Source organism: Dreissena polymorpha, chromosome 3, assembly GCF_020536995.1.
Source record: "Dreissena polymorpha isolate Duluth1 chromosome 3, UMN_Dpol_1.0, whole genome shotgun sequence".
Lineage (NCBI taxonomy): Eukaryota > Metazoa > Mollusca > Bivalvia > Myida > Dreissenidae > Dreissena > Dreissena polymorpha.
In genome coordinates this window covers 33,958,700-33,974,714 of record NC_068357.1, presented here as the reverse complement: position 1 = coordinate 33,974,714, position 16,015 = coordinate 33,958,700, and the positions used below count along the sequence as shown (strand labels likewise).

General features: G+C 39.6%; 2 protein-coding genes across 2 annotated transcripts; both read right to left on the bottom strand.

Moving 5' to 3' along the window:
* Positions 1–13,045: 13,045 nt before the first annotated feature.
* On the bottom strand, positions 13,046–14,242 carry LOC127872143 (uncharacterized). Its single transcript, XM_052415471.1, has one exon. The coding sequence runs from the start codon at positions 14,240–14,242 to the stop codon at positions 13,046–13,048; it is 1,197 nt and encodes a 398-aa protein (XP_052271431.1).
* A 771-nt stretch (positions 14,243–15,013) lies between these two features.
* Positions 15,014–15,538, bottom strand: LOC127872142 (uncharacterized). The gene has a single exon (XM_052415470.1). The coding sequence runs from the start codon at positions 15,536–15,538 to the stop codon at positions 15,014–15,016; it is 525 nt and encodes a 174-aa protein (XP_052271430.1).
* Between the last annotated feature and the right edge of the window lie 477 nt (positions 15,539–16,015).

The window sequence follows — 16,015 nt, the reverse complement described above, 5'->3', positions numbered from 1 at the left end:
GTCTGACGATGACTTTTTATTAGTCAGGAAGTCAAGTGTGTTGTTTTTCCATGCAAGTAAGCTCTTTTGTTGGGTCAAATGACATCAGAAATGCTGGATCTACATGGATTTTACCTAAAATGTTAAAAAAAAAGTTTTTTTCGAATCCTGTTCAAAGCCTGCTATGATGCACACATATTGCCATTGATGATTTTTTTCACTTATTAAGTCATATGTTTCATCTGTTTTGCCTATTAGAATCGAAAGTAATTCCTTGTATGGAGTCTTAGTGCTGCATGTATGATGCAACCAAGTTCGGCTTTTCTACCTTAATTATTGACGAGAAACGCTGTTACGCGTGGCGATTTCAACTTTTATGAATAAATTTGTGTGAAATTGTACGGGAACTTTGTGATCTTTCTCAAAACAGATTATACCTATGGGAAAAGTGCTTTTAATTCGAATTTGAAGGGGTTGGGTTCACTTAAAGGTTACATACCCCTAAAAGAAAGTGGAATTTGGGGAGTTACATAAAGTCAGTTTCCTACTAAGCACATATGATGCAGGCTCTGGTGCATACGTTTTTTAAAAATGCATTTCAAATGATAAGTTTTTGTATAATTTTCTTTGTACGTTGGTGGTTGCCAGCCTAAATAGTAGGGCATAGTGTTTGCATAAAGATGGCCGTGCAACCGTCTGTTTAAACCGGTGCATATGTTCTCAGGTAATTATTTTGAGTTACAACAGATAGATTTTTTTCTAATGCAGTTTTTTGTACGCTTATGAAACCACCTTTCTAGTCATGTATATTGACATATTTTCTATACGCTCGGTCATGGTGAAATTTGAGTTCAAAGATTGCGAATTTTATATATAACAAAGAAGGAAATTAATTGGGGATACGTAACGTATAGAGTATAGGATTTTTTATTAAATATTGTTTTTTATTAATGTTTTTTGATAAGCTGCTGTGATCCCAGATAAGATTGTAAACAATTTCTAAGATTTATGCATATTTCTTACAATCTATGTACCGGTATTTGGGTTTTACCTAATTGTAGTATTTTATGAAATTTGACTTAGGCGGTAGGGATTGTTAAAACAAAACATCTCTGTTAAAAGTGCGGGAACCCCCTTTTTATGTGTGTTTTATGATGAAAATACGTATATGAACATATTTGAGCAGTTTCTAAAAATTCTATTTGACAGATGGCTCTATTTAAAATCCATTTATGTGGTTACAATAATAAAAAATGACGTGTGGTTTAATGAAATGGTAAATGGTGTATCTTAGCTTATATAATATCTACATTTTGCCAATTTCATAGTTTATTAATTATGTTAACGCAATTATAGATTTTTCAGTTTTATTGAAAAAGTACATATAATGATGAATAAAATCAAAACAAGGCAGGTGACCCTATGTTATTTATATATATATATCTTAAGGTAGTGGTAGCCTAATGGGTACTTTTCCAGAAACACTCTTTGTTATTATTTCCATAATGTAAATTGTATATCACAACTAATTGCAAAATTTAAAAACTTTTTTCCAAGCGGTTAACTTTTTTATACATGGTTGAATACACCTACCCCTTGACTTGGTTGGGCGTTTTCTATGGATGTACCCTATATCCAAAATATATCGTTTTTTTGTAATGGGATAAACATATATTTTGACAATTAACTTAATAAACGTACTCGATTGGATTTTGTTAGTAGATATATAATAAAAAAGTGTCATTGAAAGCGAATTTTGCCTTTGATTTCCGATAATAATTGCACTTATCTGGATAAAATGGTAAAAACGACAACAAATGGTTCACTGACAAGAAGCTTTTATTACGTTTTATGTCACTTGTAGTGTGATGAAACATATATATTGTACATATTTATTTAACACAACATATTTTCTACACACTGAAAGAATTTCAGGAAGTTTTACCGTTCCTATCTCAAGAAATTACACTTTGAGTATGCCTACCCCCATTCATTTTCCCGCAATGAATTTAAGTATAAATGTGTATATCACTTCTTTTTGGATGTTTCCTAGTTGTTTATTAAAAGCTACAGTTATAAACCATTACATATGAAGAAATTTAGCTAACTTTGAATTTATATTGATATTATAATACATTAACGATAAGTCAAAAGGCAACATATGAATACAGCCGAAGCTCACCACAAATGTCAAAGTTTTCCCAATATTAAGTAGCATTAAGATATATAAGTTATAATGATACTTTATACATGTAGTACAATACTATACAACTTATATTTTAATAAAAACAGCCAGATTAATCACAACTAGATGTTGATAATTTAGCATCAGTATAAAGCCATTGCGTGATTTTGACTGGCCGTGTGTCATTTGAAAGTCATATTTTCTCGTTCCGTCACTTTTCGTCACTGAAAAACTGATCGATTTTAGGGACCACTTCAGATAAAATAAACTTGAACGGAAACCGCTAGACATCCCTCATCACTTGTCATCACGCCTATCCGTTAGGTGCCCACTCTATGGCCGGACACCAAATGGTCTCATCATGTTTCGAACCTCTAACGTGACGAGCGTTTTATCAGAACGGCGTCAAAACCTTTAACGTCGAACCGAAAATATTGTAAAAACCCAGTGCATAGTTCATTATTTAAGTGTTAATCAAAATTTACATTGAAACTAGTTACCTGAATTTCCTTGTCAACAGCATAATTGTTTTCATTGTTCATTCATTCATGTTGCTTTTCCTAGCCTGGTCATATAATTAATAGTGCTGACCTATTTTATATGTTACAGACCAGCCATTAATATCACATGTTTAGGCTAGAATTAGTTTTCCTTCATACTTACGATTTTTACTCCATTGCTATTGTCAGAATGTTCCTACTTCCGGTTTGAAGATAGACATTTGTCTCTTAAAAGTTAATGTCATTATTTAAGAATTCATATACATGTATAATAATCAGCAGCTATCAAATTTTAGTCCTATTGTGCACATTTCTGCCAATTGTTGACAGTTAGAATTGTTTAAATCCATTGTTTTTTTATTTTAAACTCTCACACTTGTTTCTTAGAAATATACGCAGCCATCTTGATTTGTACCGTGCCCGTTGCTAAGCAACTTCTGTCAAGCCGACTTTTAAAGTCCTTGATATCATTTTGTGTTAAATTAATTGTTAAAGTGCTGAAATGAATCCATTAATGGCAGAAAACGTTCCTTTGAGGTATTATTATGTTGTTATATGTTTTTGCATATTTTAAAGTTGCTTTTACATTACAAATAGTCAGTACTTAAGAACATTCTATTTGAGCACCTGTTAAGAAGGCACATAGAATACTGTGTCAGGCACAATTTTTGTTGTTGCAGACACACTGTGTCATGTGTATGACACACTCATCATGTGCATGACACAGGGCACAGTGTGTCACTGGAAAAGTATATATACCTAAGATTGTCTGTGCCCAAAAAAACAACAACTTTCCATTAATAGTAAAACTACATTCTGAACTTTTGTTAAGAACTCTGGTGCCAACTTTAATATTTTAACACATTGTAAGTCAAATTTGCTCAGTGATACTTTTCAGTTAATAATAAAGAATATATTTCATCATACATGTTATATTATAATCCTTAAGGTCCTTGTTGGACAATAAATTACATTGAATAACTTAAGTCTGGGTTGATTTATTTTCATGGACAAAATAACCATTATATTTTTATAGCCACACTGCCATAACCGTTTACTGAAAGTGAGCTACTAAATATACCTGATATAAGACTTGGGCATACCTGATATAAGACTTGCGTTCCATTTTATTTATATTTTCTCTCTGATAGGCGTTTCTTGTTTGATTAAATTATTTTTAATTTGTTTAGCAGTCACATAAACAACCAAGCTATGTAATATGGAATTTTTACACCCATTATTGCTGCTTCTTCCTGTATTTGCGCGATGATTATCTGAGATATTAACTCTATGATTCTACATTCTCAAATCTTTTCTATAAAGAAGGAATGTAGTTGACAATTGTTAATAGTTTTATTTGATCGTTCGTCAAAAAGTTGTAATTCTGTTACTCTTGTATCTTCAATGCAATTGAGTAATTAAATAGTAATTAAATTGAATGCGTTTTAATTCCCTTTTATTATTGTTTAATTTGAGTTACAATGCTATGACGTCAAATTTTTATTTACACTTAAATGTATTATGAATATTGCTGGGCCAAGTGTGAGGTTGAGCGCTCTATAACCAGGTTTAAACCCCCAATGCTTTGCATTGACCGTTCCAAGGCGGTGACCCCAGCTTTATTCATATTTTGTGTTTATGTTGGTTTGTATTGTGCTGTTTTGTACTGTTTGGGCAATCGGTCACTTGCCTTAAATAAAGGACCAACTAATTGTTTTTAATGAGAATTCAATACTGCTCCAGCAGCTGGAGTTTCACTTCTTTATATTGCGCCCGAAGCGGGGCATAACATTTGGTGGCAGCGGTGGGATTAGTATTAAAAATTAAAACTAATCCAGTGATTTGAACCAAAAGCGTAATACGTTATTATAATCAAATAACAGTATAAAATTAAGTGCTCTGTATCACAAATCCAATAAGTACATAAATGACATTAATTTATTTTATGATAAAATTATACGCTACCAATGACTGTATTTAAAATGGGAACTTTTAAGTGTGACTGTTTAAATGTGTGCGTGACTGAGCGAGAAATCTAGATATAAAAGTTAGCGTTTCAACCTAATAGTGTAACAAAATGTCTGAGCCAAATCCAAGTGATAGCGACAGCGAAGTGTTAATTCGGCAAAGAACAAACGAAGACTACGAAGACAGCGACAATGATTATGTTCAGCCCAGACACGAAAATGACATTGGAACACAAGAAAGAGATAAACAAAGAGAACAGCAACCCAATAGTAACGTAAACCAGCAAATAGCTTTCCTGATGGAGATGGTTAAAATTATGGCCAAAGATATTCAGGATTTAAAGGAGTCAAAAGGGCCAGAAATAAGAAGTCATTACAACTTTAACGATAATCAATCCAGACGGTGCAACCCTGCTGAAGATTTGAATCATTGTTATTCACACAATGTAACAGATCACAACAATGGGCTACAACAAGAATCACAGCAGGTCTTCAACTACTATGGTAGCACTCCAATGACTCCATGTGAACAAGACTGGTGTGAAGGACAACACAATGTGGTGAACTCGAGAGAAATTCACAATAAAAGATACCAGCATAACAGTGTTAATAGACCTGAAAATCAGTACAGTGTAAACAACATCTGGTACCAACAGAACAAGGTGAATTCTGGAAACCAATTCAGAGGTCCAGTATATGAAGGCCATCAGTCAATAGCGCAACACCAAAGGGGACGAATGACGCCACATTACACAGAGTCCAGCTTACGTCAACCAAGAACACACCATATCAGGATGCCACCCTTCACCGGAAAAGAGGGCTGGGAAACATGGCGAGCACAGTTTGAAGCCATAGCAAATAGATATGGATGGGATGAAGAAGAACGGCTAAACCAACTTTTACCTCGACTTGAAGGCGCTGCTGCACAGTCTGTCTTTTCACAGCTCTCCCCCCATGTGTTAAATCACTACCATGAACTTTTGAAGGAGATTGACAGTCGCTTTAGAGTCATTGAGGCCCCAAGGACATTCGCAGCAAAATTAATCCATCGAAGCGAGTGAAACATTAGAAGAATTTGCAGCAGATCTGAAAAGACTGTATGACAAGGCACATAGTGGACGAGACAGGCGAACAAGAGACGAAGATCTAGTTCGGCGCTTTCTCGATGGTATCTATGATGAAGACATTAGGTTCGAAGTGGACTTCAATAAAGAACAATTGAAGAAGCAGTCTACTTTGCTGTCAACTTGTTGCAAATCAGAAATATGCATAAGGACTCTAGAAGAAATAGGTCTGGAGCCAGAAGAGTAAGTGATGATGGCGAATGCATGCAAGACACAAATATACAATAAACCATAAGAAGGTCTTCCCATGATGCCAGTTGCAAACGCGTCCTTTTAAATCAAAGGAGGAGAAAGAAGCAGAATCTAAAATTATAGAAGATTTGAAAGCAAGAATAGAGAAACTTGAAACACTGATAATGAAGCCAAGAACCATAATAAAAAGAAAAGATGCAGAATGTTATAGCTGCTATGAAAAGGGACATTTTACAAGGGAATGTCCAACAAAACAGAACAGAATAAGAGACACCAACAGTCCAATAATAGGTCCGACAAACAGCTCACCTTTATACGCCAGGGGACCAGCTCTTGTGGCCAAAGGGAGGTCCGAGTAGAAAATAAAGAAGATAAAGGCCAATCAGAAGTAAACCTTAACATGAGAAGAGCACCAGAGGAGGTCGACATCGATAGAAGACTATGTGACCTTGGAGATGGGCTGTATGTGAAAGGCTTTGTGAGTGAGAAGCCAATCATATTTACCTTGGATACAGGAGCTTCTAGAACAAATATCTCAACAAGGGTATACCAAAGATTACCAGAGGGAAGTAGACCCAGTCTTAGCAAGGGGGCAAGTTTGAACGGGGCTTGTGGAGCTCCCATTGCGGAAATGGGAAAAGGCATGTTCAAACTTAGGCTTGGTAAGATGGAGAAACTTCAGGAGATTATTGTTGCTGAAATAGAAGATGATTCCAGGAAAAATTCTTAATATCTTTTTGATGTGTTTGTAAATAGAATATAAGGGGATGATGATCTATCGGCAGACTTCTTAATTGAACCAAACCAAGCATTCAAAGAGGGATACCTATTAATTATGGCCGCAACTATGGTTGACATTTACCGTTCACCAACATGCAAGGTGAGGTTAAGATGTGGATCTAAGAAGGGATGCAGAAATTGGTGTTGCAGAAAGAGTTGAAAGAGTAGTGAGTGTATTGGCGACAACAGAGAATAATCCGAACGAAGGTGAGCCTGTAAGTGTGAGAAGAATCCAATTAAATTAGGTGAACACAGTGCCAGTCGTTGGAAGGTCATTTGATGAAGCTAGCGAAAATGAAGTACCAGGAAATTTGAAAGATCTTTATGCAAAGTCAACTGAAGGGAAAACCGTAAAAGAAAGGCGTGTTGTTACAGGGCTACTGAAGAAGTATGACTATACCTTTTCCCGGGATGAATGGGACATTGGGGTAACAAATGTAGCGGAACACACCATAGACACTGGTGATGCTAAACATGTGAAACAGCATCCTCGTTGCGTACCATTAGCTTATGCAGGTGAAGATAAGAAATCCATTGATGACCTGCTTCAGAAAGGTGTGATAAGACCAAGTACGTCTCCTTGGGCCTCACCTATTGTACTTGTCAAGAAGAAATCGGGTGCAGTGAGACCATGTGTGAACTATAGGCGGGTTAATGCGCTTGTCAAACCTATTGGCTTTCCAATCCCGAGGGTCCAGGATTGTCTTGATTCTGTTGCAGGGTAAGCCCTTTTCAGTAGTTTCGACCTTACAAGTGGGTCTTTTCAAATACCATTGAAAGAGGATGACATCCCGAAGAGCGCATTTGTTTGCAAGTTTGGCCACTTTGTAATGACACGCATGCCTTTTGGTCTTAACAATTCTAGCAGTACTTTCCAACGGACCATGGAGCTGGTGTTGCAAGGGTTACAGAGGGAGATCTGATTGGTATATGTTGATGACATCATTGTCAAAATAGCTGGCTGGCCAAGACCCACCGATGCGAAACAACTCAAACAATTTGTCGCAACAGGATCATACTACAGGCGCTTCATAAAGAATTTCTCAAAGCTAACACGACCCTTGGTTGACCTGACAAAGAAAGATGCCAAGTTTGAATGGAATGCAAGCTGTAAAGATGCTTTCGCAAAGATCAAAGGGATACTTATGGGTCCTGAGATTATGGGTTATCCACTGAATGGTGGTGGATTTACATTGGACACATATGCCTCAGGATCAGGAATAGGTGCAGTTCTTTCCCAAGTTCAGTTCGGACGAGACAAAGTGCTTTCCTACGGCAGCCGTAGTTTGAGCAAAGCAGAGAAAAATTATTGTATAACAGAGAAAGAGTTACTGGCTGTTGTGTTCTTTGTACAATACTACAGACAGTACCTGTTAGGGCGTCACTTTGTCGTTCGTACCGACCACAAGGCGCTGGTATGGCTTTTTAGCATGCGTGAACCGAGTGGTAAAATATCACGATGGTTGGAAATCTTGGCACCCTATGACTTTGAAGTAGTTTACAGACCTGGGAAAAGTCATGCGCATTGTGATGGGTTATCACGATGTCCAAATCCGCGAGACTGCCAATGCGACCAAGTTATAATGGATGAACCATTGAAATGTGGACCCTGCTCCAAATGCAGGAGGGCAGAATTGATGATGTCAAGTCAAGACTCAATGATTGAATCAGACCTGTCTAAAGGTAATGAAATCGCAGCCTTGGACAAAGCAGAAGAAAATAGCGGGGAAACCAGAACACATTGTCCAATCCGGGCCATCGGGTCTGGAACAGAAAAGGAACAGACAGCACCTGTGGTTGGAGGTTCAAACTCAGTATGCTTCAAGTCGTGGGCTGGAACGTATGCACCAGAAGATATCGCAAATCTCCAAGAAGCAGACAGAGACATCAGCCAAATACGCAGATCAATGCTTGAGGTGTAAAACAAAAAATGCATGTAGCAAGTGAGTGTAGCCGTGAGACCCGCCACTATTTGGTACTGTCGGACAACTTAAAGCTAGTCAATGGTTCCCTCTACCGCTCCTTCAAGAAAGCTGATCAACAAGATGCAAAAGCTGCAGTTAATTGTACCAAGTGTACTGCGAAAAGAAGTGATTCGAGACGCACATGACAGTGTCATTGCTGTACACATGGGCGTTAAGAGGACATACAATCGTATCGACCAAAGCTTCTACTGGTTTGAAATGAAGGCAGACATTGCATTGTACATCAAAGGGTGAGACATTGGTGAATCAGATAAGAAGCCACAAAAGACGCCAAGAGCACCAATGGGTCATATCAAAGCAGGCGCACCATGGGACATACAAGCAGTTGATTTTCTGGGCCCTTTACAAAGGACCAAAAGGAGCATTAGAACGTACTAGTGCTAACTGACCACTTCACCAAATATGTGGAGGTAATTGCCGTCCCAAGTCAAACAGCTGAAGAATGTACAAACAAGATCCTCAATGAAGTGATAAACCGATGGGGAACACCTTTAGTTATTTACAGTGACCAAGGCTCAGCCTTTAAAAGCAGAACTTTTGAAGAACTTTGCAATCTACTTGCCATTAAGAAAACTCGATCCAGTCCTCGCAACCAAAGAGGTAATGGGCAAGTAGAGCAATTTAACCGGACACTAATAAAGATGGTCAAGGCCTACCTGGTTGACGAAGGCGATGACTGGGACCTATTCTTAGGATGCCTTGCTGGAGCATACAGAGCCACACCAAACTAGTCAACTGGGGTCACGCCGAATATGCTGACAATGGGGCGGGAAATCAGGCTTCCAGCTGATATGATATACAATCATGCCAACGTATCAAATGCTACGCCTAAAACAGCTTGTGAAACAATTACTGAAATGCAAGAACACATGCACAAGGCCCATGCAATAGCCCGAAAACACCAAGACAGTTCTACCAAAAGAAGCAAAGAAATATATGATACACGGCTTGCATTCCACAATTATGGCGTTGGAGATTTAATTTGGTTACTACATGAAAATAGAACAGTTGGAGTGTGTCCAAAACTAGAAAAAGCCTACGATGGTCCCTTCCTTATCATAGAGAAGGTTTTAAAAGTTAATGTGACTGTCCAGTTGGATAAATCAGGCGTGAAGAAGTTGTTCCACCATAACAAGTTGAAGCCCTATTATGGAAATGCAGTTCCAAAGTGGATCACAGCTGTTCAAAAGCATTTGAAGAAATTTAGTGCATAGTTACGTGCAGTGTCTGACCAAAATTGTGCGAGTAAATGTGTGTATATGCATTGTGGACGGATGTGTTGAAACAAAACTGTTTTCAGGACATGGGGGTTATATACAAATGTATATGCAAACACTATAATAATAGGAATAATAGCAATACAAAAACTTTAATTACAAGATAGGGACAGCCAGCAAGGAACAAACCTAACCTAATGTTATAATATATTCACTAATTTGCTGATGAATAACAACCGATTCATGCAGCAGCAATCCGCTTAACTTAGTGAAATTTGTCTACTTGCAGGTCATAGAGTACGGACAGAAAGCAAGAAAGAGACCTCTCTTCTCATGTATACATCGCAAGAAGAATATGACGACATATGTAAATGAGAGATACAGAATGGTTGACCATGTGCAGAAGCACCATTTCGCACTTAGTGAAGCATCATTTTAATGTTCAATGTGCTTGTTTCGGTGTTCCACTAGAGGGTCTTTGGTAAAGCATGTCACAGACTATAGAAGACACGCGCTTATGTCAGCAATGCAAGGAGGTGGTGATCAAAGCAGGTTCCTGATCGAAAACCCAAACCCTAGGGTTGTGAAAGAGGGTGTGGACTATGAGGTGAATCAGCAAAGCTGCAGTGATTACGGTGATCTGGTCAGTGTTACAATGACACCGCAGCGTCTTGCCTGCCTACTGAACCGTGGCTCCAATGTGTCGGGAGAAGCTGTGGTTCCATCGCCTCTTGCTGCTAACCTACCTTACACCCCGACAAGACCCGAATACCATAGGTGTGAAAATAGTACAGCGGTCAGCGCGGAGAAAGACGACGCGGAACAGTTTGAAATGCTACAAGAGCTTTTCCCTACGCCATATCCAGCCTCATCATCCCCCTGTTTAATGCTCCCATTTCCAGCCTATCAGCCTACACCAGTGTCTGCGAATACCACATCTGTGTCGGGAATGGGGTTTCCCAATTATGTGCCAACGCCAGTTTCATCTTCAATGGAAGGATGTCTGCCATCATTCACGACTCCTGCTCCTGCTGTCCCAGTGTCCGTTTCCAGGCTGAGCACGCCCCTATTGGATGATCCAAGGCGCCTACCTGTGAAGACAGCAAGTACACAGACAGAGGCAGAACCACGCCGTGAAGATAGTGTTCTTGCAACAGCGCTATTCCAAATAGAAAGGACTCTTGAAAGCTATATTGGGAAACTTGTGTCTGCTGTTGAATGGAACAGCCGAGCAATAAAGAACTTGGAGACTACAGTGCGAAAGCAAGGCGAATCCAAACGAGGCAATGAAGATGGCTCTGCTGAAAAGGAAGCAAAACATGTTAAAAATGAACATATATGTTTATTGGTAAACCATGCCAACATAATGGCCATACTCCATTTGTTGAAACACTTTTAGGACATTTGGCATATTGCTCAGTTAAAGTGTTCATTTTGTTTGTTTATGTGTTCAACCGAAAGTGTTCTTAATGTTTATATATGACTGTTATTCTGTGTCTATTACTACAGTAGACTGTCTGTAAACCAGACGGTCTAGGGACTTTATATATAACATTGTCATTAAATTGCCAATATGCTATTTATATGTCAACGGGAGGTAATGGGGGGGGGGGGGTAATGTAACAACCCAGTGCATAGTACATTATTTAAGTGTTAATCAAAATTTACATTGAAACTAGTTACCTGAATTTCCTTTTCAACAGCATAATTGTTTTTATTGTTCATTCATCCATGTTGCTTTTCCTAGCCTGATCATATTATTAATAGTGTTGACCAAATTTTATATGTTACAGACCAGCCACTAATATCACATGTTTAGGCTAGAATTAGCTTTCCTTCATACTTACGATTTTTACTCCATTGCTTTTGTCAAAATGTTCCTACTTCCGGTTTGAAGATAGACATTTTTCTCTTAAAAGTTAATGTCATTATTTAAGAATTCATATAAAATAAGTAGCAGCTTATCGCGATCGTGTGGGATAATAAAGGTACAAAGCGTTGTGTGTTCTAGGTTCTTCCTTTTACTTCAGATTCAAATATAAAATGACGTATATAAACAACAACAAATATGGCGTGACGTCAGCGACGTAATACACTTAAGCGCGGCGCGGCAAATAACGTTACGTTACATTCACAACATTCTGGGGGCCGCGAAAAGTGACAATTATTAACAATCAGAGGAGAATATGTATCATTACTTATGAAATCCTGAATCATTCGTGACAATCGTAAGATTACAGAATCACTAATTTGATCACAAGTATACACGTTAATTTGAAATGAATATCAAATGTTTATCACTCATTTTCTTAACAACAATTTAATAAGTGTCTCTCGTATTTCAATTACATGTACACTCAACTGTCTATTTCGGTATTTCAATCACAATTGCGCGTTTAACCTTTAATACTTAAATGTTCTCTATTCAACATCACTGGCTGTTTCTAATGGATAGAGTTTCACTATTGGTCTATTTGTTATTCCACGTTTCGTCTTCATCTTCGCGGCACGGACTGAACCATCATTTCCGGTCATCAGCTCCAGGACTACAGCAAGTTTCCAACGGATACGTGGTCCCTCATCGTATATCTGCACGTTTCTCGTTAGAGCCCGTTGTTGTGTGGAACTCTCTTAAGGCCGTTAAGTACTCCGACTTCCAACGTCTCCAGAACTGTTCGATGATGTCTGACTGCTGCTTCGCCCGATGGGTTAGTGTCGTCTGGTCACTTTGAATTTGCGTCATTTCATCGTCGGGTGAATGTGTTTGATGCGGAAGTGACGTCATCTTGCGGCCATAAAGAAGATGTGACGGCGTTAACGGCTCCAAGTCGTCGATGCTTGATGATACGTGCGTTAGCGGTCTATCGTTGATAACAGCTTCAATCTCTGTCACTATCGTCTGCAACGTTTCCATGTACACGTATCGTCTTCCGAGGATCTTCTTTAGAGACGCCTTAGTGAGTCCAATGAGACGTTCCCAAAAACCGCCGTACCATGGTGCACGTTAGGGAATAAATCGCCACTCTGTTCCCTTTCTGCTGAGCTCCTCTTGTACGACTTGGGAGTTGAATAGCTTCTTAAGGTGATTAGCAGCAGCAATATAAGTCGTAGCATTGTCAGATATCATCACCATGGGCAACGACTTCCGGCTGGCAAATCTCCGAAACGCTTGAAGGAACGAGTCGGTTGATAGGTCTTGTACAACTTCCAAATGGACGGCTCTTGTTGATGTGCATGTAAAAAAGGCAGATGTAGCTGAAGGGTGGGGCTTCGCTTACTCTGACTTTGGGGAGGGGAGGTGGGTCTGGTGCTGCATAGGGTCTTCCGGTTACTCTGGTACACTGTATACATGTCCTTAGTAACGATCTTACATACTGGCGGATGGATGGTATCCAGTACTTCTGTCTGATCTGTGTAATGGTGCTGTTAACTCCGGAATGAAGTTGGTTCTTGTGGACATCGAACACAATCAATTTGGTCAGGACATGTTTCTTTGGTAAGAGGTATGGAAATTTGACATCATACTCCAAGGGGGCGTTATGAATTCTACCACCACAACGAAGTAATCCTTGCTGGTCCAGGTACAATCTAAGTTGCTTAACAAGCGGTAAACGGGTACTGTTTGAATGAAGATTTTCTACTTCATCTTGAAAGTTGGTTGTTTGACACGATCTCAGCCATTTTACTTCTGCCTCTTTTAGTTCTGTTGCTGACAAGCTGTTGGTTAGTCTTTCATCTCTTGGTCTTCTGCAGTTGCGGATGAATCTGTGTACATAAGCGGTGACGCGAAGTAATTTCAGGTAAGTACTGTACTTCTCTATGTTGATGGCTCTATGAACGCCCGTGATCTCCGTGCAATTTAACGTTACCACATTTGTCGCCTGCTGAGAACTCGTGTCTTCACTTTCGGATGTCTTCTGCAGAATTGACTGGTCGTATTTCCAAGTAGGCCATTCTTCTGAGTGAGGTAACCATGTCGGACCGGCGTTCCATAACTGGTTGTCAAGGTAGGTATCTGCTGGAACACCACGTGTAAGTAAATCTGCTGGGTTTTCATGGGTGGGGCAATACCTCCATGGTGATTGATCTGTTAGCTGGTGGATTTCGTCTACTCGGTTTTGGACAAATCGTTTCAATGATTTGGATGTAGTTAGCCAGTGGAGTACAATTTGGCTGTCTGACCAAAATGTCACTTTCTGTGAGGGTATGGACTTTTGTAGGTGGGATGAAAGTCTTGCTCCTATCAATGCTGTTATCAGTTCAAGTTGGGGTAGGGTTAATGTCTTTAGTGGCGCTACTCTGTTCTTTGCCATTACCAGTCTAGATTGTGATTGGTCGCAAATGTAGGCTGCTGCTCCGTAGGATTTGACGCTTGCATCTACAAATATATGAAGGCTGGTTTCACTGTTCACTGAGGGTAAGAATTGTCGGGAAAAGTTCACATCTGTAGCTCTGTTGAGGGATTTAGCTAGCTGGTTCCAGGTCTCGCATATATGATTGGGTAAAGCGGTATCCCAGTCATATTTGGCTTTTCATAGTTCTTGAAGTAAGATCTTTGCACTGACGGACACGGGGCTAAGTAGACCAAGGGGGTCATAGATCTGGGATGAGTATTTTAGAATGGTTCTCTTCGAAACGACATCTAGGATTGGGATGTTTCTTTCAGCAAATGACATTTCATCCTTGACTGGGTTCCATCTCATTCCAAGTATCTTAACAACTTCGTCCGTATCTAGCACATTCTCTTTTTTTGCACGGGATCTAAGTGTTTCTCTGTTGGAGGTCTATGAACGGAGGTTCATACATGCGCTGGACATCAAACGTCGGGACTCTGTGAAGTAGGTTAGTAGATCTGACTCTTTCTCGAAGCTTGAAAGTATATTGTCTACGTATATATCTTTCTCGATGACCTAGGCTGCAGACACGTGCTTGTTTATTTCAAGATGTTTCAAAATGGTCGCACTAAGCATGAATGGCGAGCAGGTGGCACCAAATAACACGGACTTGAAACGGTAAGTTTGTAATGGGCTGTTGGGATTAGAAGTATCGCTTGTCCATAGAAATCTTGTAGCGTCTCGGTCTCCTTAATTTAATCCGACATGAAGGAAGGCTTTCTCAATGTCTGTTGTGATGGCGTAACCATGGAGACGGAATTTCACTAGTATGGTGGTAAGGTCATTCAACATGGGTGTGGTCGACTCTAAACAATCATTCAAGCATGGGAACTGGGTAGATGTGCGGCAGCTGCAATCATATACTATCCGAATGGGCGTGGTCGCTGAATCCTTTTTCACTGGGTGGTGGGGAATGTAGTGGAGTTGTCCTGTGGGTGGGGTATCGTTATCAATTCTCTCAATAAAACCACGTCGTTCCTGTTCAGCAATGATCTCGTCATATTTCTGGAGTAGATGGGGCTCTCTACGTAGTCTTCTCAGAGTACTCTCGGTTCTTGCTTTCACTATGTCGTAGTTACTAGGGAGGGGCGAGTGGTCTTGTTTCCAAGGTAATTTGGCAGTGTACCGTCCGTTCTCGTATTCTATGGATGAAGTCTGGTAATCCTTGAAATAGCGTGTCTTGTCTATATTCTCGTCGCTCTGAGTAACTCCCATACTCTCCAGATTCCAAAAACGTTCTAATACGTCCGTTGTCGCGACGCCATTACATTGAACACGTGATCTGTAGCTCGGTTGTTTTGTGCTTGGAAAGGTCCCGATAACAGGTAGCCGATCTTTAATCTCACAGCGGGGGGTCCATTTCCACGTACTATGTGATCTTCAACGATATCCCAGCAAAAGTCTGCACCTATCAGCATCGAAATTGTAAATATGGAGTTTCCTGTAACTGGATGGGCGAGTTAAAGACCTTGTAGATACGGTAAATCGGACACTGATTGTTGGTATCTCTGGTTGAGGGGCGTTGAAATGGTAGGTACTATTAATACTTGTATCGGGATCTTCTGGCCTCTATCTGTAACAACGTTCACTATAGCCACATCTGTTTGCTGTGCTTTATTGCTAGTGCTCCCGAACGACGATAAGTATATAGTTTCTGTGCCTTGTATAGGGAGTTCAAGTTCCTGTGCCAAT